The sequence below is a fragment of the Pelodiscus sinensis genome, chromosome 14 (genome assembly GCF_049634645.1).
Source record: "Pelodiscus sinensis isolate JC-2024 chromosome 14, ASM4963464v1, whole genome shotgun sequence".
NCBI lineage: Eukaryota > Metazoa > Chordata > Testudines > Trionychidae > Pelodiscus > Pelodiscus sinensis.
In genome coordinates, this window is record NC_134724.1 from 32,618,988 (window position 1) to 32,643,513 (window position 24,526).

At 42.1% G+C, this 24,526-nt stretch overlaps 1 protein-coding gene across 2 annotated transcripts; it reads left to right on the top strand.

Moving 5' to 3' along the window:
• Positions 1-1,134: 1,134 nt before the first annotated feature.
• RCN2 (reticulocalbin 2) lies at positions 1,135-24,050 on the top strand. 2 transcript variants are annotated; one of them, XM_006126243.4, is made up of 7 exons: positions 1,135-1,485; positions 1,795-1,900; positions 4,099-4,295; positions 12,338-12,439; positions 15,965-16,061; positions 18,063-18,205; positions 23,199-24,050. In XM_006126243.4, the coding sequence occupies exons 1-7, from the start codon at positions 1,351-1,353 to the stop codon at positions 23,349-23,351; spliced, it is 933 nt and encodes a 310-aa protein (XP_006126305.1). In that variant the 5' UTR covers positions 1,135-1,350; the 3' UTR covers positions 23,352-24,050. The 2 variants fall into 2 exon arrangements, with proteins under 2 accessions (XP_006126305.1, XP_006126304.1); XM_006126242.3 differs by having other exon boundaries at positions 1,140-1,485; positions 12,326-12,439.
• The last annotated feature ends 476 nt before the right edge of the window (positions 24,051-24,526 follow it).

Consider the following 24,526-nt stretch of genomic DNA (forward strand, 5'->3'; position numbering starts at 1 on the left):
AGGATGGGTTACTAGTAAGGATGTTAAGGACTCGTCGAGTTAACTAGCTGATTCACCCCCTTGCTGCCTCTGTCAGATAGAGGCAGCAAAGGCAGGGGGAAGAGAGGGTACTTCAAAGTGGCAGCGCTGTGTGGAGCCCTGGGTCACCTGGGGACTCCCTAGCTGGCTCCATGCGGCATTACTATGGAACCCGGAGTCAGCTGGGGGCTCCCCAGCTGTTCCCAGGCTCCAGCACCATATTTCAAAGCACTCAGAGCCTGGGGTTCTGTGGACATACCACTCAGAGCCTGGGATCAGCTGGGGAGTTCCCAATTGACTCCAGGTTCTGCAGAGTCCCGTCCTCCCCAGAAAGCCAGAAGGAGAGGTTGAGGAAAGATTTCTTTTGGAATGTGGTCCCCATTGATCATGGCTTGTAACTGTTTAATTATAACCCTTGTGTTCCAGTGTTGGGTAGTAGGTGACAACTACAGATGTGCAGTTGGAGGGGGTTTCTTCCTGTACCAAAGCAAGTAAGACATATGCCCTGGTCTTTATGTGCTTTTTATTGTGCCTTAACTATTGTTGTAGGTAGGGTGAAGCCTGGGTAGCAACCCATGCTCCAGTCCATAATTAGGTGCAATTGAAATATAAGTGTATAGCTTGTTTATCAGAGTGTTTAAACTATTTGGGATCCTTGGGAATACATAAGTGGCGAGGAGTCCGGTGGCACCTTATAGACTAACCAAAGTGTTGGAGCATAAGCTTTTGTGGGCAAAGACCCACTTCATCAGATGCATCTGACAAAGTGGGTCTTTGCCCACAAACTTATGCTCCAACACTTTGGTTAGTCTATAAGGTGCCACCGGACTCCTCGCCGCTCTTGCAAATTCAGACTAACACGGCTCCCATTGATATTGGGAATACATGGAACATAAAGATAGGAGATCCTTTGTTCCCCTTTGAAGAGATAGCGTACGTGCAGGAGCTGTTGTGGAAAGGAGGATGCGGAATGGCAGTGGCATGGACTCTGGAGGTCAGTGGGTAGAAGAGGGCACTTGGCGATCAGGGCTCCCGGCTCCCTAGTCCCCGCTCAGGATGGCGGTAGGGCTGAGCGGTTGGAGAGCCGTGCTTGGGCGGGACTCCCTCAGCGTGCGTGGGGGAGGCGGAACCAAGTCTCCCCGAGCCGGGCGGGGTCTGGGGTCGCTGGGCCCAGCCCCCCTCTCTCTGCAGCGGCTGCTGCCTGCCGGGGTGGGGCGCCGTGTCCCGCTCTGCTGTCGCGCCTCAGCCCAGCGAACCGCCAAGCAGGTTACCCCGCGCCAGCAGCCGCGGCGCCGCTCGCTCTCCTCCTCCTCCGGCGGAGCCGTGGGCGCGATGCGGCCGCTGCTGTGGCTGGGCCTGGTGCTCGGGGGGGTGCTGGGCGCGGCGTGCGGGGAGCCCGGCGACCAGCACTACGTGGACGGCGAGCACCGGGCCGACTACGACCGGGAGGCGCTGCTGGGAGGCCAGGTGAGCGGCCCGGGACCACCGCACACTCGCTCTGGTGCCGGGGGAGTTCCCTGCCCTTCGTGGCGCGTAGGGCGATGAGCCTGGGCGGGGAAGACACCCCGAGCTGCAGCGCGTCTCCCAGCGACACAGGCTGTGGACGCTGCCGAGGGACGAGTCCCCCTCCCGCCTTTAAACGAGGTCTGGTTGCTGTGTGACTTGTGTTTGGGTGGGAGGGGAGAGGTTTTGAATCTGCCCCTCCCTCCGCTCAGCAGCGGCAGGGCCGGGCCGGCTTTGTGTCAGTTTGCTCCGTTTGTTTTCCTCCTTCCAAAGGACGAAGCAGAGGAGTATGCCAAACTCAGCCCCGAGGAACAGCAGAAGAGACTGAAGGCCATCATAAAGAAAATTGACTTGGACTCGGATGGATTCCTTACCGATGGTATTGACTGCACATACACCCGGTGTCCTGGGCGGGGGACACTGGCATAGTGGGGAGGGGTTAAAAATAATGCAACTCGATACTTAAAATCTTGAGCTGCGGACAGCCGAACAAATGCAGCCAAGTAGTTGTGTCTTTGTCTGCTGAAAGACTCTTGTGTGACTGTTGCTGCTTATAGCTTTGTGAAGCCATTGTAGAGAGATAGGGTGTGTCTAGACTACAGAGTTTTGTCGACAAAAGTGGACTTTTGTTGACAAAACTATACCTGCGTCTACACTACCGCTGAGTTCTGTCGACATAACGTCGACAGAACTCAGCAGTTTTGTCGACGCTGGTAAACCTCATTTTACGAGGCATAACGCCTTCTGTCGACAGAGTTCTGTCGACAGAAGGTGTTGTTGCATGTAGGGTTGTATCTAGACTACAGGGTTTTGTCGACAAAGCAGCTTGCTTTGTTGACAGAACTGGATGTAGTCTAGACGCTCTTTGTCGACAGAAGCTTTGTCGACAGTATCTGTCGACAAAACTTCTGTCGACAAAACCCTGTAGTCTAGACGTACCCATAGTGACAAGTGATTGGTCAAATTCACTGCTCCTTTCCTATGGCTAAGCATTAAAGTTGATGGGTTGATTTTGCTCTGCTACTTACAAAAGCTAAAGAAGAGGGTGGTGGAGTTGTTAACATGAGAGAATGGCTCCATGTGTGGAGATGGAGGGACAGGTAGCTGAGATTCTGTCACATCAGAGCATTTTGATAGTGCGTTCACTTTCCTTTGCAGCAGTCAGAAGGGAGAAGCTGTTCATAATCAAACATACTACCTAGAGCAGGGGTGGGCAAAATCCGGCTCAGGAGCTGCATTCGGCCCGCAAAGCCTTTCCCTTGTCACTGTTTCTTTAGAGGTATGCGAGCTAACATTTTTAAAGGTGTCTGTCAGTTAGAACTAATAAGTTGGAGTCTAGGGCTCGAAGGAGATTTGGTATGGTTAACATTGGTGCTTTGACATTAGTGCTTAACTTTTCTGATCAATGGCAATAGGCTTTGTGTATACCGATGTCAGTGTTCTATGTCAAATGCTAGAAAATAAAGCCGCCTATAACTGGAGTTAGCCTGCATGTGTTTCTCACCCATGACCCAACAATGAGGATTTAAATGTTTGGTGGGCAATGCTGTTTTCACGCACTGTGTAAGACTTGGCATCTATGCATACTGAAAAGTTAATACCTTTTTTTTAAAAAGTGACTTTATCTGATTCCTGAAGTAATAGAAATTCTGCATTCACAACCTAATAAACAATTCTGTTGGTGCTATACAAGCCAAAAGAGACTTGATCTTATTCTCCTACTGGTTAACCAATTAAATGGAGGAGGCGGGAGCCGGTGCTTGCAGGGAGCTGTCTTTTTAGTAGTGGGAGGCAGCACATGGGTGGGAGAGGAGGTGGCTCCATGGGAACCAGCACACCTGGGGAGTTGGCTTAAAAGCCAGTTCCCTGCACATACTGGCTCCTGTCTTCCTCCACTTCCCAGTATTGCTGTATCAGAGACAGCAGTACGGGGGGCAGGCAGTTCTGTGGGAGCAGGGTCTCATGGGGAGCTCCCTGTGAGCACTGTTTCCCACTTTTCCTCCATGCTGCTGCCTCCTAGTGCAGGGCGGGGGTGGGGAGAGATGGTTCCATGGGAGCCGGCATGCATGGGGAACCAGCTTAAAAGTCAACTCCCTAGGTGTACCGGCTCCCCGCCCCCACGCTGCTGTCTTTGATACAGAGGCAGTGTGCAAGGGGATGGGCTGGGTGCATGTAACCGTGACCTGTCTGTTGATGGTGGCTCATCGGTTAACCATGTACACATTCACATCCCTAGGTTTTACATCCCTAGAAGACATTATGACGTTAATCAGTTTCTTCATTGATACCAGCAGTACCATGAAAGTGCTACTACTTTTATAATAGGATTTTAGTGCTGGTTTGTTCTCTCTCAGCTGGCTTGGACAACAGGAATATGCTACAACTAAAGCCCCAGTTACTTGATATATGTAATTATTTTAAAAAGTGAAAGTTTCCCCACTGTTTGAATGTGAAGAGGCCTTTGGTGTTGGTTATACCATTTAGGAATGCAGAAAATGTAATGTTTATTGTAATAAACTTTTTTAAATTAGAAAATCAAAAATAAGGATTTTATTGCATTATGTGGAATTTCCACAGATGAACTAAGTTCATGGATCCAGAAGTCTTTTAAGCATTATGTTACACAAGAGGCTAAACAACAGTTTGGTGAATATGATAAAGATGGTGATGGATTAGTATCTTGGGAGGAGTACAACATTCAAATGTATGATCGGCTAATTGACTTTGATGAGAATACTGTCCTGGCGGATCAAGAAGAAGAATCATTTCGACAGGTAAGATACTCAAGCATCATCTTTCACAAACCATTTGCAAGTGGTAGTGGTGTTGGATTCTTCAGTCATTTTATTCTATTATGTTTTTACCAGCAGGCTTATCCAGATTTGCCCGGGTCCATCGGGCAGGAGGCTTGTGGTGTGTGTGGGTGCGAGAATCAGCGCAGAGTCTTGGGGATCTGGGGGCAGGAGGGTGCAAGGTTGAGGGTTGAGAGGTGAGGAAGAGACTCAGGGAAGAGGTCCCATCTGGCATGGGCCTTTTCTCTCTTCCCAGCCCCCTCTACCCCAGGTGGTGGTGGGGGCTTTTCTCTCTCTTCCACCAAGCACTGTGGCCAATGGCTGGGAAGGTGGGGGGAGGGTTTGGAGTAGGAGGACTACTTATCCAGTGTGCTTGCAGGCAAGATGGCAGAGCCCCAGCTCTGGTGACCACTTGGTGGTACAGCTGCCCCTAGTGGACACTCTGTAGCATAGTTCTCCCTTGCGGGCTCGCTGTCTCCAGTGACCGCTCTTAGTATCATGTCCTTCTGAACAACTCCTCCCTTTCCATGTTATGGAAAACAATCCCTTTCTTGTGGCTTCCGGCTATCCTGATGCAACCAAACCTTGACCTTGCTTTAAATTAGGAGCAGAGGAAGCTGTGTACCAAAATTGGTGGTCCTAGCACTTACCATTTTAGGAGTTCTTGAAGAAACAGACTCACAGACAGATACATACTTCTAAAATATATAATAATGATATCTCAAGATCATCTTATCTAAAGAAGTGGGTTTTGCCCATGAACACTAATAACAATATATATTTGTTAGTCTCTAAGGTGCCACAGGACTACTCATTTTAAAAGTTACAGATTAACACAGATACCCCCCTGAGACTAATATAAATATATAGATAGCTAGATAAAGAGAGAGATTGATTCTTGTTAGCTCTGACTGTGTTTACTTAACATTTTTGCTTTCTGGAGTAGCTGAGTAGTTAACAGTTGATTAAAATATTGAAGTTCCTACCAACAAAATGACAGAACAAGCCACATTGAGAGTTGAGTGGAGTACACCTATATTGATAATGGAATCCATAGAATGCACACTTCATTTGGTCCCTCTCTCAACCATGTAGGATGGAAATATGTAGGATTACACCAGTGACCCATATGGTCGCTATCCTCTGTCTGATGGTGGCCAGTACCAGCTGCTTCAGAGGAACATACAAGCTATCCTTTAGGCTATGTCTAGACTACATCCCTCTTTCGAAAGAGGGATGTAAATTATACAGATCGAAATTGCAAATGAAGCTGAGATTTGAATTTCCTGCACTTCATTTGCATAATGGTGACCGCGCCTTCTTTCGAAAAACGATATTTCAAAAGTTAAACCCCTGCCTAGACGTGGTGCTTTAAAAAAAAAAAACAACCCTTTTTCAAAAGATCCTGTAAACATTTTTTGAGGAGTACAGGATCTTTCAAAAAAGGGGGTGTTTTTTTCGAAAGCACCGTGTCTAGATGTCAGTTTCACTTTTGAAATACCCTTTTTCGAAAGAATGCACGGCCACCATTATGCAAATGAAGCCCGGGAAATTCAAATCCCGGCTTCATTTGCAGTTTTGATCTGTTAATTTACATCCTTCTTTCAAAAGAGGTATGTAGTTTAGACATGCCCACAGTAAGCAATTATGCAATAAACCTGTTCATAGGACAAATTTCTTCCTCGTCCCCATTAAATTAAAGTTTAGGGCATAAAACAGATTATGAGTTCACATCCTTTTCTGAATTCTGCTGTTGTGAGAATACTAATCACTTCATTATATCTCCTTTTTCAGTGTGCTAAGGGGAAAAAATAAAAAAATATTATCAGAGGAAACCTTGTCCATGGCCCAGATATTATGACGGTGGGTGCTATAAATATGAATAATCCAGTTTATAAAGTATCAGAGGGGTAGCCGTGTTAGTCTGAATCTGCAAAAGCGACGAGGAGTCCTGTGGCACCTTATAGACTAACTGGAGTGTAGGAGCATAAGCTTTTGTGGGCAAAGACCCACTTTGTCAGATGCATGCATCTGATGAAGTGGGTCTTTGCCCACGAAAGCTTATGCTCCTACACTCCAGTTAGTCTATAAGGGTATGTCTACACTACCCCGCTAGTTCGAACTAGCGGGGTAATGTAGGCATACCGCACTTGCAAATGAAGCCCGGGATTTGAATTTCCCGGACTTCATTTGCATAAGCCGGCCAGCGCCATTTTTAAATGCCGGCTTGTTCGAACCCCGTGCCGCGCGGCTACACGCGGCACAGGCTAGATAGTTCGAACTAGCAAGCCATTCCGCACCATCTGTACACCTCGTTCCACGAAGCATACAGATAGTTCGAACTAGCAAGCCATTCCGCACCATCTGTATGCTTCGTGGAACGAGGTGTACAGATGGTGCGGAATGGCTTGCTAGTTCGAACTATCTAGCCTGTGCCGCGTGTAGCCGCGCGGCACGGGGTTCGAACAAGCCGGCATTTAAAAATGGCGCTGGCCGGCTTATGCAAATGAAGCCCGGGAAATTCAAATCCTGGGCTTCATTTGCAAGTGCGGTATGCCTACATTACCACCCTAGTTCGAACTAGGGTGGTAGTATAGACATACCCTCAGGTGCCACAGGACTCCTCGTCGCTTTTCCAGTTTATAAAATTATAGCTATATGTTTCATTTTTTATCCTGTAAACTTTTTAAAAAGATAATGGCAATAGGATAAATATCACATGAAAAATGCTATGCTATGTGTTTCTTTTACTTTGACAGTTCTATAGCTGTTTGTCAAAGTTGCTGACCTTATCCTGAAGCAAGATTCTTTAATGATAATTTTAATACTGTTCTATCAAAATGACTAAATCTGTTGCATTTTTAATTGACTTAACAGAGAATTGCTCATTATTTCTTCAGTCTAGTAAAGTACTTAAAACTTGTTTAAAGTATTTTCCTGAATCAGGCTTATACCACCTATTGCATTGCTAAATTCTGACAGAGGGTAGATCTGTAGCATCCTTCAACCAGTTCATTTAATCATAAAACTGCTGTAAACAGTGTTGGGAATCCTAGTACAGAATGGCTGCTGACACTGTTTATTGTAATCTGATAATTGGTCTTGCTCCCTGAAAGGTTAGATAACATGGCGCTGAAAAGTAGCAGTGGCTAAAACCTGGTGTACACTACACTTTATACTGTGGCTGGGAAATCTAAAAATTCCCTTGTGTGCGTAATCCTTTAGACAACAAGACCTTTCCAGGCCACATCTTTTATCCATTTCTCTCTACATTTGCTCATCCAAACCTAGCCTGTGAATCTTTCCTGTCTCATTCTCCACATTCAGTTTATGTTTTTGCTGCATCAGTTTCCTGGAAAAATATCTACTCCTTGCTCTGTCTTTCATGGCTTCCCACTTCCTTATAAATACAGCTCAAAATCTACTTCTACAACGAATACATTTCAATTGGTCCCCCAAAGTTTTTTGATCACTATTTAGTTCCTTTACAATGCTCATTATGTACTTAATCCCTCTGTTCTTTATTTGTAATGCAGTAATACTTAGAGGCCAACTGAGAATGTGCAAATAGAATAAGACAAATGGTTTGGGAAAGAGACATAACTTAGGAACAGAGTGATGGTTTGCAAATGTCATGTTATTACATTCTATTTTGTGTGTATTAATTTTTTTTACAAGTAAGGTTTTAGTTAGAAGATGATTGGCTAAATTAGAGGTTGGCAAAAGGCTGCCAGCGGAAGCCACCTTGTCGGAGCTCTTAGGCAGAGAACAGCCCGCACTTTAAAAAGTCAGCTGTTCTCCATTCCAGTTGGCTGGGGAGAGAGGGAAAGGTGTAGAGGGAAGTGAAGGTGAAAGATTAGGAGGAGGGAACAAGAGTTGATTGCTTTAATAGCCAATAATCATCAGGGAGGAATTGTCCAGAGTCAGAAAGTAGTTCTTTGATCAGTGTCTCACATCATGTTGGAATTACTTCTGTATTTGTTGTCCTCTGAATCTGAGGGTGACTCCACCCAAGAGTTTTTCTCTTTTCCCCAAACTGCCAGGACAGAAGAAAAGTGCAAGGTCATGTGGTGCTTGATGCTTAAGAAGGAGTGGTTCTGGTTTCAGGCTGTCTTATGAGGAAAAGAATTAGCCCTATCAAAGCAAAATGTTGCTTTGGTTGCCACAACTGCTTTTCTTAAGTCTAATCATGTGAAGATGCTTCCATAGTCTGTAGGGCCATACATTGTGAAATAATTATAAGGTTGACACTTTCATATAGTTTAGTTCTTGTATCAGACCTTCATGAAAAATCAGATTCCTAGCTTACTGTCAGGTGTACCAACTGAAGGTATGATCTTGTCATTTTCTCCTAAACTGAAAGTTGGATGAGACATCTCCTCAGATAACCTTCAGTGTTAGAAGGAACTGGGTGTGTATAGGTACAGTAAACTTCCGATAATCCGGCACCTTTAGGACCCAGGGGGTGCCGGATTATCAGATATGCTGGAGTACCGGAAGCGGGGCTATGAGGAGTCTGGGGTGGGGTGGGGGGGTCAACGAACTGCACAGCGTGGGAGTGGGCAGCGCTGCAGGACCAACCCAGCAGAACCCCAGCTTCTCTGCCCCCGGCTTGCCCAAGACAGCCACTGGCCAGTTTCAGCAGAGGCTGACTTGGGGAAGCCGGGGGCAGAGCAGCTCCAATTGTCCGGCTGGCTGGAGCACTTCTGGGCTCCAGTTGGTGCCGGACTATCAGGAGTGCCGGACTACTGGATGCCGGACAATTGGAGTTTAGCTGTATTGTCTTTGTGGCTCGCATTACTTGAGGTAATTTAAAAATCCTTTGGTAGTATTCCAGAGGTTGTTAGCTCCAGTGTTGCAACAAATTCCAACTCCTTTCTATCTGATATTTTCTTACCTAAATTCAACCACCTCTGAAGTAAAAAACTGAGTGCAAATTCGTTAATGTTGGAAATACTATGCTGTTTAGGAAAAGGATTAAGGAACAAGTCCTCCATTTAAAACTGAGGGGCTATGTCTACACTGGCATGATTTTGCGCAAGAACTCTTTTGTGGAAGAGTTCTTGTGCAAAAACTCTTCCAAAAGAGAGTGTTTACACTAGTATGTGCCTTTGCGCAAGAGATGTGCTTTTGCTTAAGAGCATCCATGCCAGGGTAGACGTTCTCTTGTGCAAGAAAACTCTGACGGCCATTTTAACCATAGGGCTTTCTTGCGCAATAAATTCATGTTGCATGTCTACACTGGCCTCTTGTGCAAGAGCAGTTGCAAAAGAGGGCTTATTCCTGAGTGGGAGCATCAGAGTTCTTGTGCAAGAAGCACTGATTTCATACATTAAAACGTCAGTGTTCTTGTGCAAAAACTCGCGGCCAGTATAGACAGGCAGCAAGTTTTGGCGCAAAAGCAGTTGCTTTTGCATAAGATCGCACCAATGTAGACACAGCCAGGGGCTACGTCTACACTGGCCCCTTTTCCGAAAGGGGCATGCTAATTTTAAACTCTTCGTAATAGGGAAATCCGCGGGGGATTTAAATATCCCCCGCGGGATTTAAATAAAGATGTCCGCCGCTTTTTTCCGGCTTGTAGAAAAGCCGGAAAAGAGCGTCTAGACTGGCCCGATCCTCCAGAATAAAGCCCTATTCCGGAGGATCTCTTATTCCTACTTCGAAGTAGGAATAAGAGATCCTCCGGAATAGGGCTTTATTCCGGAGGATCGGGCCAGTCTAGACGCTCTTTTCCGGCTTTTCTACAAGCCGGAAAAAAGCGGCGGACATCTTTATTTAAATCCCGCGGGGGATATTTAAATCCCCTGCGGATTTCCCTATTACGAAGTTTAAAATTAGCATGCCCCTTTCGGAAAAGGGGCCAGTGTAGACGTAGCCAGGGAGTTTAGGTAATTTGTGAAATGTAAATTTAGGTGATTATATTCATAATATGTCCTCTAAGCACATAATCTGGTATGTAGTATTCTTAACTGTGTGCAGCAGATTTTTAAATTGTGGTAATTTGTAAGCATGGTTTGTTTTAAATATTAACTTCCAGTTTCTGCATTTGAGAGCATCTTCCTGATAATAAGACAAGTCTTTCCTCAAACACTCAATGCTAAATTATCAATGCTCTGTACCTGCCTAAATTCTTTATACCTGAAATCAGTTTTGTTTAGGTACTCCATTAATTCTGGCATTCAAAAGGTATTTGTTCTGCATTTTGAAATTTAGCAAGTTTGTCATGTTATTTCTGAAGTATCTAACATTCTAGCTGGCTTAGCTTTTCAGGATTAGGTTTGAACCAGTAGTTGTTAGTAATGGTTGACTTCAGCTGATGCAATGAAATCTACTGACCCCTCTACTGCCCCTCCCCCGATCATTACTTACAGACTTTGGAAGTGGATGGAGCCTGTCCCCCTTGCACATGCAGGGACTGGCTGTCACTGGCCGTGCAGCAGTGCAGAAAGGACTTTGAAGCCTCATGACAGTGGAGCTGCAGAAGGCTGGTGATACTTGATGTGGCTCTGGAGAGGCAGAATGGGAAGGGAACCCCCCCTAGGAAGGTCTATGGGGAGGAGAAAGAGGATGAGCCCCTAGGGAAAGCCACCCTGCTGCTGAATAGCTCTGTCCCCATGCAGCTGGGGACTCATCTTCCTTGCAGCCTGAGCCTAGGGTCTCTGCTCTTTCTTGCCTGCCTTGCACCTGCCCTGCAAAGATCAAGAGCATTGCCCTATCCCCACTCCACCCCCCAAGTTCTGCTTTGATATCCCTCTCTAATATTTTGTTTGTTCTTGGTTTCCCACTAATCTCCATCCTTTTTACCATTCAAGTGCAATATGTTTTAAATGTTTACTATGATTTGAAAAAACTTAAACAATGAATAGTCAGGTAGCACCTTAAAGACTAACAAAACATGTGGATGTTATCATGAGATTCGCGGGCAAAACCCACTTCTTCAGATGACTGGAGTATTAAAAGTCCAGATCCAAGAATAAATAAGGGAAGGGGGGGGGGGAGGAGGAGGAAGGAGATTTTAAAAAAGGAGAAATTCACTGGGATATAATTGAGGAATTAATATATCCTCTTCTTTAATAAGCATTATTATATTTAATGTGTTTGTGACTTCTCATAACTTGCTTATGCCTATATACTCTGATTATTAATCTGAAATTATAATTAAGTCATTGTACCTGTATAACAACACCTTTTATTCTGGGATTAGAAAAATATTTTACAAGCATTGATTAATCTTCAAACTCACTTGAATGAATTATTTACAAACATTCTGAGCTTTTTCTTACTATATTTGCCACAGTTAAAAAAATTTGCAATTGTGGTTGGTTTGTTTTTGCATTTTATTGAGAACAAAGTAAGGAAATGTGAAAGGTTCTCATAATAACCCACCCGCATGTACTGCATGTTAATTTTTTAAAATAAAAGCATACTCTAATCACACTTAGTTCCGATTAGGGAATTCAGTCTTTCCATTTGAACTATGTGCAGAAGCAATGTTCCTTATTCTTCTTTGCATTAAATAAGCCGTATACCTCTGACAAATAAAGGCACTTTACATTTATGCCTTCCTTAAGATTTCATTACATTGCCAGAGCAATGTAAAGGGCCCTGGTGTAAATGAGAATCAGATGCATAGGATAAAAAGTTTTAAAGAGGAAGTTCTGTTATGTCATGTTTGCCATAATTATTGTACTACCCACAGTAGTTTGGGGCTCAATTTATGCAGCTAACCGTGATCTGGATTAGTGCTTGGGATTGCACTAATGGGAATCGAAAAGTATTAAGTTTCCATGTATGTACTAGTTGTAATAAATTACCTTAAATGAAGAGCACTGCTCTTTTACTTCTGCATGAGCATTGTTAGTGTAGACCTAACAGGTTCTGTTATGCCCATATATGAAACAAGGTAATACTGCATTTTCTAGATGTAAGCCAGTTATTGTAGTGTCCATTCTTTTGCTTCATTATTAAATGATCTAATCAGGTCTGTTTTCAGAAAAAAATTTTTAAAGCTTCATTTAAAGGACAAGAAGCGGTTTGACAAAGCCAATAGAGATGACATTCCTGGTCTGAATCTGAATGAATTTATTGCTTTCGAACATCCCGAAGAAGCTGAGTATATGACGGTAAGACACAGGGAAAATCATTTGAGCTAAAGATCTGCACCTTTTAATGGTTATCTTTAGCCTAATGAACCTTGGAAAACTTGCTTGTGGACAATTACTATTCTTTTCTCTTTAAGAACATAAACATATTATGTGTCACATTTTTAGTCCTCAGTCTTGGGGTTCAGGAGTCTACCCAGTAATGTAGTGGAGATGCTTTAAATTGTCAAACAAGAGCTGGATTTAGATGAGTCTCCCTTTAGGTTGAGAGTAGTTCAGTAGAGTGTTGTGTTTATAATGGAGGAGTCATGTCTATGTCTAGATTTGGAAAAAACATCATCAGAAAGATGTAGATTTTAAAATAGAACCTTTGGCATGAGAGAGGATTAAGTGAAGGAATATTTCAAACTCCAAAAGGATGGAAAGTCACTTTTCTGACCATAGATAAGCCTTCAAGTTTGATGCTAGCTTAGGTAAGAGGGCATAATTGTTGTTGTTTTTTAAATGAGTGGTAGCAAAAACTGTTTCCACTTGCACTGTGATATGCATCTGCCAGGCTGTGAAAAAATTTTACCGTATTTTCCGGCGTATAAGGCGACTGGGAGTATAAGAAGACCCCCTAATTTTTTAGTTAAAAGATAGGGTTTCGTTTTATACCCCAGCGCCCCTCCGCCTCCTTTGCTCCTGGTGTCCCTGGTCTGCTGGAGACGGTCCCCAGCAGACCAGAGGCACCGGGAGCAAAGCCGCAGCAGCTTTGCAAAGCCTCGGGGGAAGCCGGCGGCGGGGCATCCCTGGCGCGCCTGGGATGTATACCTGGCGTACAAGACGACCCCCGATTTTTGGGGGATATTTTTAACATCAAAAGTCGTCTTGTACGCCGGAATATACGGTAGTCACTTTTCTAAAGATATGCTTCATCCACTTCAATATAGCTGTCCCAATTTAATCTTATAGGCACAACGAATCTTTAAATTAAGGCCTGCTAGTGTGTACACTCTATGTATTTATTGTGAAATTCAGTTATTTGAATTTGTAAATCAATTTAATGATCAGCTCCACTAACACTAGCAGACTGGAGGTCAACATAGCATCTGGGGTGGCATCAGAGAATCAAAATACAGGTCTGTCCCAACGATTCTAAACATAGATTAACAAGTAGTAAATTAATTTCATTCCGTTGTATTAGCTGGATTTAGTTGACCAGGCCTGAATGAAAATGTGTGAGATTTTCTAAAGCTTCAGGGGTAGCCAAGTTAGTCTGTACAGGATAAACTTTAAAAACAACAAATCGTCTGTTAGCACTTTAAAGACTAACACAATTTTCTAGTCTGGTAAAACAATTTTAGATTAGAAGTGAGCTCTTAATTTCATGATGACAAATGCATTTAAGTAGCTTATATGTTTGATGCTTTTGTTTAAAAATTACTTAGATAATTTAAGTTAATTTTGATTTACTTTTAAAGAAATCCTGTGAACTTGAAATCTCATCAGTTTCAAACACTTTCAAGTTTCAGCTGCTATACAAGCCTCTGTATCTCCATGCTAACTTCTGTGGTTTCACAACCATTTTTCTGTTTGTTTTTTTTTAAATATTTTCCTTTTCTTTTAGTTCTGTATGAAAGATCTATACAAACAGCAAAACTGGCTATGTATATGTAATGAAGAGCATTTTGAATAAAGTGAAAAAAAATCCTAATCTTTTGTTACGAGTAATTTTAGGTGGTTATAAAGATAGATGAATCATTTTTACTCATAAGTATGATTAAATGAGTGTTTCTTTTTACAATTCTATAATTTTTAACCAAAATATGCTGAGGATTTTGTTTGATCTTTCTTGCCAAGAAATTGACAAGAAATAGCTTCTTTCCTTTAATACTGTGGTCCCCAACATGGCGCCCGCGGGGGCATTTGTCTGCGCTCGCCAAGTGCTCAGGGCTGGCCTGGCCCCGGGCACGTGGCGCATGCGCGGTGCCGGAGCCGGCCCCGGGCGCGTGGCGCACGGTGAGGGCCGGCACCGGGGGCGCCGCAGATTGACCCCCCCCGCGGCGCATGGGGGAGGGGGGGAGAGAGCGCCAGCGCCGGGCGCGCGGCGCTTGGGGAAGGGGGGGGGAGAGCGCCAGTGCTGGCCCCGGACGCGTGGCACTTGGGGGAGAGAGCGCCAGCGCCGGCCCCGGGAATGCGGCTATGGGGGGGGGGGCCCCGCTCGGGGGGGGCCCCGCCCCCGGGCGCCCGGCGGGTGAACGGCCACGCCCCCTGGCGCCCGGCAACCCCAAATGGTTGGGGACCACTGCTTTAATAGAACCTGAAGCAAAATGCAGGACAATGTAGCACTTTAAAGACTAACAAGATGGTTTATTAGATGATGAGCTTTCGTGGGCCAGACCCACTTCCTCAGATCAAATAGTGGAAGAAAGTAGTCACAACCATATATACCAAAGGATACAATTAAAAAAATGAACAAATATGAAAAGGACAAATCACATTGCAGAACAGAAGGGGGATGCGGGGGGGGGGGGGGGGGGAGGGGGAGGAAGGATGGTAAGTGTCTGTGAATTGCCGATATTAAAGGTAGGGAGAGTGGGATGTTTGTGAGTTAATGGTATTACAGGTGATAATTGGGGAAACTGTCTTGGTAATGGGTGAGATAATTCAAATTCTTGTTAAGTCCTTGTTGGCAAGTGTCGAATTTTAACATGAATGAGAGTTCAGAGGATTCCCTTTCAAGTCCCCCCCCCCCCCCCCCCCGCATCCCCCTTCTGTTCTGCAATATGATTTGTCCTTTTCATATTTGTTCATTTTTTTAATTGTATCCTTTGGTATATATGGTTGTGACTACTTTCTTCCACTATTTGATCTGAGGAAGTGGGTCTGGCCCACGAAAGCTCATCATCTAATAAACCATCTTGTTAGTCTTTAAAGTGCTACATTGTCCTGCATTTTGCTTCAACTACCCCAGACTAACACGGCTACATTTCTATCACTATTAATAGAACCTGTAATGTTTAGTGCTTTGCTCCTGTAGAGCCACCAGAGGGAGCTCAGAAAGCAAAATCAGTTTGTATGACATGACTGATACTGGTGAACAAACAAGGCATGGCAAAACTAGACAAGCAGGCCTGTTAATGGGGAAAACCTTTTTTATTATCAAAAGATATTTACTGAATTGAAAGCAATAGAGAAAAGTGATTCATTTTCAAATAGGTGACAGTATCTCTCTTAAATTTATATTTCATATAAATATTTGTATTGTCTTGAATTCAGTTCCAGGATTTCAAATCCAATGTCCCCTTTAGTTTTGATTTCAGTATAATGTGAGTGCATTAAATGTCAAATAACATGCAGTCTGGACTTATTTCCTCCAGGACTGGGACTTGTCGCTGTTTTAATTGTACAGTATTCTGCACAGAGAAATTTGTCAGAAACCAATAAGTGATTAGAATATGGGATACATTCTTTTAGTTCTATAGAATGTTATATTGCTGTTTTTCTTAATGTTAAAATTTTAATAACTAATGTTTCTTTCACATATACATATGCACACAAAAGGAATTCGTTATTCAGGAGGCTTTAGAAGAACATGATAAAAACAGTGATGGATTTGTGAGTCTGGAAGAGTTCCTTGGTGACTACCGAAGAGATCCAAGTAAGTAAAAGGGGGGGGGGGGAGATAAACAGAAGCTTCTTTGTACTGTCTCTGGGTAGGTGCTGGTTTGTTTTTTAAACTTCTAACGAGAGAACAACCTTAAGGCTCTGGGCACAGTTGACACTTATTTAAAAAACACAGTGCAAACAACTTAAGTCTTATCAAGAATACACCATCTTAGCTTCTTTTCCTCTCATTTTTATATGCATTTTGTAGCGGTTAGTATACTGTCTGTTTCCCGGTAATAGCCATTTTCTCTTGCCATTGTTGCAGACATTGTAGTAAAACTAGGCTGCAGCATTATTAATGGAACATATTGGGGAGTTTGTCCAACAGTAACTGAAGGTCAACCTTCCTTCCATAACTGGTACCACCGGAAGAGGGCTGCCACAATGTTCCACTGCTGCAGGGACTTCTTTACAAGCTTTAATGGTGTAGGGAAAAGAGTGTATCCTCACTTTTCCAGATATTAGACTTCTCATCTGCTTTCTCCAGTTGATGCCCTCCCCTAATCCATTTTGGTTTATTGGTAAGCCAAACTTACATTTAATATGTACCTGAACTGGCCATCTGCCAAGATGAAACAATATGAACATTTTACCCACCAGATTTCAGAACTGCTATGAGGAAAATGGGGAAAACCCCATGCCAATCTGGCTGTGAGGGAAATTCCTTCCCATCCTTTATAAGACAACTAGCATGATGCTTACAGTGAAGTCCAGAAACACCAGACCTATTCTAATCCCACTGGGGTGGGGAAGGTGAGAAATGTTGTTCTTAGGTAAAAAGCAGCACCTGCAGGGGAGAAACAGCTTCTGCTATTTAGGTGTAGTGACTAGTGAATCCAGTCAGTCAGCTAGGAATATCCTTCTCCCTCACCTTTCTCTTGCTTACACTCCTTTCCCAAGCCTTTGAGGAAAGAGGAGGGGAGTGTTTGGAATCCTTAAAAAGGGCTTCATTTTCTTGCTGTCCCAGGCGCAGCCTCCCCATTTCTGAAGCTGTTAGGCGAGGGAAGCATTTCTGATGCTTCTGCTCTGCATCAGGGAGGAGAAAAACAATTAAAAAGTGGTTACAAACCCACAGATTATGAGGGGTGACTCAGCAGCAGCTATTGGCACCGGGAATTACTTTGACCTTGTTTTTTAAAACTGGCTAGTTTTCAAGCAAAACTTGAAAACTGCCAAAATGATTGATGACAACTATGTAGGCAAACGTTGATCATTTCAGAATTATACCCTGCCCCATATGAAGAGTCCATTTGTGCAGCATCAAGTTGTGATGCAAGTTTGACTTCAACAGCAGAGGCTGCTGAACTCAAACAAGAGCTTGCTTGCATACAGGCATCCTTTTTAATGAGGAACAAGAAAAGAAACCTCACCCATGCCTTATGTACAGTGGAAACATATCTATTTCTGATTTGATTTTTTTCCGTCTTCTGTATGTAAACTACTTTTGATTATTTTCATAAGGTTCAGGATGCCTTGATCTGTCAGCTAATGCTTCAATTTTAACTTTTATTACCAGGGAAAAATTGTGTGACAAATGCTTGCTTTTTTTAATAAATGTATTGAAGAGGCAGAGAAATGTGTAAAGTAACTGACACTCTCTAAATTGCCAAATACTCAAAGTAAAACACTTTTCTCCTATTTAAGTTAGATTAATTTAAGCAATATTACAATTTTAAATAAAACACTTGTCTCAGTGTGATGATTGGGTTAATTATATCCTTTGTTACATTCCTTGACTCATAAGTTTGCAATCTGGCTTAATGTTCCATTAATGTAAGTTTCTGGTTTTAAGTCTGTTTACAGCTGCCAGAAACCTGAGAAGTTTTGTTGGTTTAATTCAATGAGAATGATGTGTAATGCTTTCTTTAGTGAAATTTATTTTTGAAGTTGACATTATCTAAAACCTAATCAATTTTTGCATTAGAAAAGTGGTGAAAACAACAGTCTCAAAGATACTAAATGGTCTTACATTTAAAAAATACTTTTTATTTAGCTGCAAATGAAGATCCAGAATGGATACTTGTCGAGAAGGATCGATTTATGAATGATTATGACAAAGATAATGATGGAAAACTCAACCCTCAAGAATTGCTGACTTGGGTAGTACCTAATAATCAGGGTATTGCACAAGAGGAGGTGAGGTTTTTTTAGACTTAATGCAACTTCTTGAAAATATTGCAGTACTGTGCAAAATGACCAAATATACGCTGAGTTAATTTAGTCTATTATACAAAAAACCAGTAGATTTTATATCTTAGTAATTGAAGAGTATTACCTAATAATGCTTTTCATAGAGTTATAGTGCTGCAGATGGAGTACCTGTGAATAGCGCCCTGCAAATCGTGGATATCTGCTTTATATCCGTGGGTATCGGATGCTCATTTTTGCACATACAGATGCATATGCAGATACAAATTTTGTATCTGTGACAGGGCTTTATCTATGAACTATATAAATGCTAGTAAGAGTATAAAATTAATACAGTAGTATTCCTAAAAAATACATACTAAATCTGACTTTAAGGAAGATAATTTTTTTCAGAATAATAGATGGGTAATATGGTGTCCACTAGTGACATGTGGCTATTTGGCTGGTTGCGTGTGGCTAGTTGGCTTGAACAATATGGGTATTTGGCCAGTTGAGTGTGGTTAGTTTGCTTCAGAACTGGTACGACACAACGGATCCAGCAGGATAAGTAGCTAGTATTTGTGTCTTGGGTAATAGAAACCTATGTACATACAAAACAGAATCTCAATATATCATAATCCGTGGCCCATAATACAAATTTAAAATTACTCCTGATTCAGCTGATTTATTAATGTTATATGGAATTTAAATAGATTCTTCTTCTAGATGCTTTTCCTTCCTCTTATGTGTGTGGGTTTTTTTGTTTTTTGTTTCCCTCCCCCCCTCTGCATACAACTGAAGCATTTGGTGTCCCAAAATCAAAAGGTTTGTTTTGGTACATGGTTCTCACTGTTGCTGAATACTGTGACTATGAAGAAAGCCACTGTCACTATTCCTTTTCTCTCTAAGTTCAATTATCCAAATGGTCCTTCTTCTGACACATCCGACCATATGACATTTCAGATTGAAAGAAAAAAAGGATTTCTCCCTCACATTTAGATCGTCACTTTTGTTGTTGCCTTAGAGGCAGACAGGACATTTGGTATCAGAAAGCCTACTGCATTCTTGGAGTTGGAGAGCATGGTTACTGAAGTCACCTTTTAACATCTTTGTTGTATTGTCACCAGGAAAAATAACTTGGTCAGGAGCCCAGTATTGGCTCTCAAAGTATCATTTTGGTTTTTTTTTTAAATGTTTGTTTGGTTTTGTTTAATTTGCAAAATGGTTGAAATAACATTTCTGCAAAGATGCAAGTCTAATCAGTCTTTACCAGCAGGAATGCCATTATCCTGATACTACTTGCACAAATCTGATTTTTCAGGATGCTCTCTTTTTTGTTCAAGTATCATATTATTCTCTTGCAACTTTTCAGTAATTCTTTGCTCATCTGTTTGATTTTTTTTTTAAGATGATAGCTTAATCTTGTAGGAGGCAATAGCAGTTTTCATACTGTATCCTAGCAAGGATTTCAGTATGCTTTTTTTTTTTTTTTTTTGTAGCATGGTACACCTTCTTTTCCAGTACCAAGGGGAGCTTATCGAGAGCAAGGGTGGGCAAAAGAGCCTCCGCAGGCCAGATCCGACCTCCCAAGCGGGTTTATCCAGCCTGCAAAGGTCCTGCAGCTCCCCTGGCTCACAGCTAATCAGGGCCTAGGGATGGGGGAGCGCGCAGCACTTAGAGTCAACTGCCAAGGTTGACTCCTATGTGCTGCACACCAGAGGGCAGGGAGTGAGAGACTTTGTGCTCCTTCCCGCCCCCAGGCCAATTGGAGTTCTGGGGGTGGGGGAAGGTGTGCAAAGTCTCCTCCCACCCTGCTCCTGCCCTGTAAATAGTGTGTGGCGTTTAGAAGTGCCACATGCTCCTTGAAGGATGGGGGCAGGGCAGGAGGAGACTTCACATGCTCCCCTTGACCCCAAGTCATGATTGGTCTGGGGCGGGGACAGCACGTGAAGACTCCTCCCACTGCCCGGGGCACAGGCGCATAGAGAGAATTGCCAGCTGTTCAAAAAAGCTGCGGTTCTCTTGGGGGTGCAGAAGCAAAGACTTCATGTGCTCCCCCACCCACAGACCAATCAAGGTCTGTGGGTGGGGAAGATGGAATTGTCTTGGCCCCACTTTTCCACCTGAAGGTCCCACCGCTTCCAGGGCAGCCCTGGGGGCACTTCAGAAAATTCTGATGTGACCTCCTGATCAAAAGTTATTGCCCACCTCTGATCTAGAGCCTTTACGTTAAAGAGAAAGTGACATCGAATGTGGCATTGAATGCAGTTTGAAAGTTGTTCTGCAGTAGCATTTTGATACTTGCAAGTGATTTGTATGTTGCTTGACTTCTAAGTTACCCATATCCAATGCATCCCCTTAAACTAACAACTCAAGCTTTTGCTTTGGTAGTGTGCTAGTTTTCATGCCTGCAGAGTATCATTCATTTTTTTGAATGACTTTTTATTATTTTTCTTTCTTAAATCCTTTATGATGATGTATTTGCAAAATAACGTTTTTTTTGGTGGACACAAACCAATAAAACCAAGGATAGTGCTGTGCGTATAGTAAGTAGTATAACACACATAGCATGAAAGTGGTTTAATATGTCAACACCTTCACTACAGTACCTAATAAAATAATAGATACTTTCACTCTGGACATGTAAGAGTGGAGACTAATGTGTTAGGTGTTAAATGTTTGTTTTTGAGATACATAATGTAATGTGTTTTGCTTTTAAGCAGAACTTAATTGTCTTAAGTGAGACCTACTCAAATCTCATTGCAAGGCTATGCCTTTTCAACATTTTTATCTTGCTTATTTTTTACTTATTCACTTGAATAATATAAGAGTGAGGTTTAAGATTAACTGTCTGCAAATTATCTGCTGAGCATATGGTTGTTTGTCTTTAATCTGTCTACCTCAAATACTTCTGAAAATCAAGATTTTGCTTTGGCCTTGTGCGTGCGGGAAAAGTAACATTATCCAAGGTTGAAACTCATGTGTACACACATCCCTGAGACAGATATAGTTTTATGTGAACTATTATTTCCCCATTTCCAAGGCTGAAGGTAAAAATATTTTCCAATTTTTTGGAAAGTGGTTTATGTCTTTGAATCTGTCTGTTGAATCTGGTTAGATGATTTTTTTAGTTGATTGTAAATAGATAAAAATATCCAGCTGCAGCTACGTACTTCAGATATTTTGAACTAGCCATTTTTAAATGTTGAAGACATATTTGACTAAGTTGTTTAATGGCTTGGATAAGAAAGTTAACGAGGTCATCATTAAAGCAGAAAGTATGCAAGTGTAGCCAGCAAATTAGTGCTATCCAAGGCAGGAAAAATGGAGTATCCACACTTCGACCTTTTGTAGCTGAGAGTAACTACTGTGCATCCAGTGTGGATCAGGCACAGAGGGGGACATTTGACAAATGCTGATCAGTGGATTATATATATTTACTTCCTCTGCAAGTTCATTACAGCCGCTCCCCGAGTTGCGAACGGTCGAGTTATGACCGTTCGCACTTACAACCAAAGCTCCCATGGAGCGGTCGTAAAGGCGGTCCCCGAGTTACGAACGTGATCCGCGCTTACGAACAGTGCGGTCGCGTGTAACTCAGTAGGGTTTGAGTTACGAACTGTTCGAGTTACGAACCAAGTGTTGGTCCGTAACTTGTTCGTAACTCGGAGAGTGGCTGTACAAGTATCAGATGAGCTCAAATCCTGGATGAGGTCCTGCTTATGCCTTCTTAATCAACACACCGGTGACCTCCAAAGGTCAAAATAAAGTTGCCTGTAGGCTGGGTTGAGCACTGTGGCTGCAGATGTAACAGACTCATTCTCTGGATCTGATAGAAAGGGGAATGTGGAACATACATTGACCAGGAGAATAAAACCAAAAACCTTGTTCTTTCAGTAAGATTCTTCATTATCTTTTGCTGCGTGTGGAGCAAATGTTTTAATGTTTTCTTCTGCTTAATCCTGTTATTGGTAAGTTCTTGTAGAATTGAGACACACTAGACACTCAGCTTGCAGCTTTTTTATGTCAAATTACAGGTCTGTCAGCCTTCTTTTCCAGCTTTACAAGCTTTAATCTAATCATGCTTGCCTTCAATAAATAGTGGTCACTACCTCTGTCTGCTCCTCTAAAAACTCTGGCATCTATCGTAAATGAAGAGCTGGAAAGGGTGGATTGATTCAGATCTCTTGGAAGCATGATTAAGCCAGGATGGTATAAGCTTTAAGGAAATAAGGATTGGCAAAGCAAACGTAGCCTTCAATAAACTCAGGAACATTTGGAAATGTAATACCATATTCTTACATACAAAACTAAGCATCTATTCAGCCATTGTAGCTATAGCAACCTACTGCAGTAAAACCTGTCAACTTAAAACATGCTCAGAAGTTAGATGCATTTCATCATAAGTGCTTGCGGAGAATATTAGGAGTAAGCTGTGAGGAAAGAAAAATGAACATGAGGTCAGAAAAATGGCTAAAGCAAGGTCTCTATCGCCAAAAAATTTGTAAAAGAAGACATCGGTGGCTAGGGCATGGGTTACAAATAGATCGTAATCAGCTACCAATTATGGCTCTCAGTTAGAAGCCAGAAAATCCAGCAAGGAAGAGTGGTAGATTTTAGGATGATTTGGAACCTTACAATTACCAACAGTAGAAAAATTAATTTTGAAATGGGAGGATTTAGGTCACTTGACAGTCATGGAGAATATGCGTAGCCCAGTATGCTGAAAAGCACGGGATGGACTCAGGTCTAAGGTAAGATACTTAGTATTACGAGAAGAAATGTCAAAAAACAAACTTGTATTCTAAATATACAGTTTTAACTAGTGAGGGGGGAAATGATAGTGCCTTAAACACATAAAAGGAGTAGTTTTTTGGTTCAAAGGTGACAGATATTTTTGTATTATAAGAGTCCTTTTAATGCTAATGGCAAGAATTGAACGAAACAGTGTTAAATATTCTGCTGACTGGACAAAATACATTGTGTTTCATTTATTTTAAAGGCTCTTCATCTGATAGAAGAAATGGATTTGAATGACGATAAAAAGCTTTCTGAGGCAGAGATTCTTGAGAACCAGGATTTGTTCCTTACAAGTGAAGCAACAGATTATGGCAGGCAGCTCCATGATGAGAGTTTCTATCATCAAGAACTTTAGTTTATTCATTTGTAATCTTGCTGCCTCTGTGTTCCTAAATCAGTTTTCCTTTAGAGTACTGAAATTTATAAGCTACATTAAGTTTTATTTTATGTGATTATAATATACTAGTGTTTGTAAGTGTTTTACATTCTAAATTTAATTACTTAAGTACTTTTTGCAAGTTTCTGTGGACCTTTTCAATCTTCAAAACTAATTGAAATATTTAGCATTCCTTGAGTTGCTGCTTTGGTATCTGGAAAAGTAAAAACATTTTAAAATCTGTATGTTTAGTACTGTATTGTAAAATGAGTTGTACTACCATACGGACTCGAAGAGTGTGAATGTTACTGAAAAAAGACAAAGTATGCATGATTAAGCAATAGTTACTAATCATTTATATAAGTAGTTAATGTTTTCAGAAGTTGAAGGGGTGGAGGAAGTAGCAATGTTTTAGGTTCACTATCAAACATTTTATTTAAAACCCTTGGAGGAACATTCAGAAAGATTAATACCTCAATTGTTCAAAAGGTTTCTGCTTATTTTTAAATGATTTCTATAGCAGTTAATTGTATGATAAAAACCTTATATTTTTGCATCTGTACAGATAGTAATTATTTTTAATGTATTAGTTTACATCATTAGAGGTATGTATGATATTTCAGTGTCAGAATCCACTTCATTTATCAGATTAAAACAATTAAATGCACCATCTTTCTATTTTTTTTTCTAAACTTCGTCTTTATATTTGATTACCTCATAGACTCATAGACTTTAAGGTCAGAAGGGACCATTATGATCATCTAGTCTGACCCCCTGCACAGTGCAGGCCACAGAATCTCACCCACCCCCTCCTAGAATAATCCTCTCAGCTATATCTCAGATATTGAAGCCTTCAAATACTTTGAAGACCCCAAGATGCAGAGAATCCTCCAGCTGTGATCTGTGCCCCATGCTACAGAGGAAGGCGAAAAACCTCCAGGGCCTCTGCCAATCTACCCTGGAGGAAAATTCCTTCCCGACCCCAAATATGGCGATCAGCTAAACACTGAGCATGTGGGCATGCCTAAAGGAATCACTGTCACATATTTATTAAGGGATAATAAGAAAGGTGCCCCATCTAATAAGACATCACAATTTATCCATTAACAGTATTATCAATGAAAACTGGTATTCCTATGTTTGCTGTATATCAA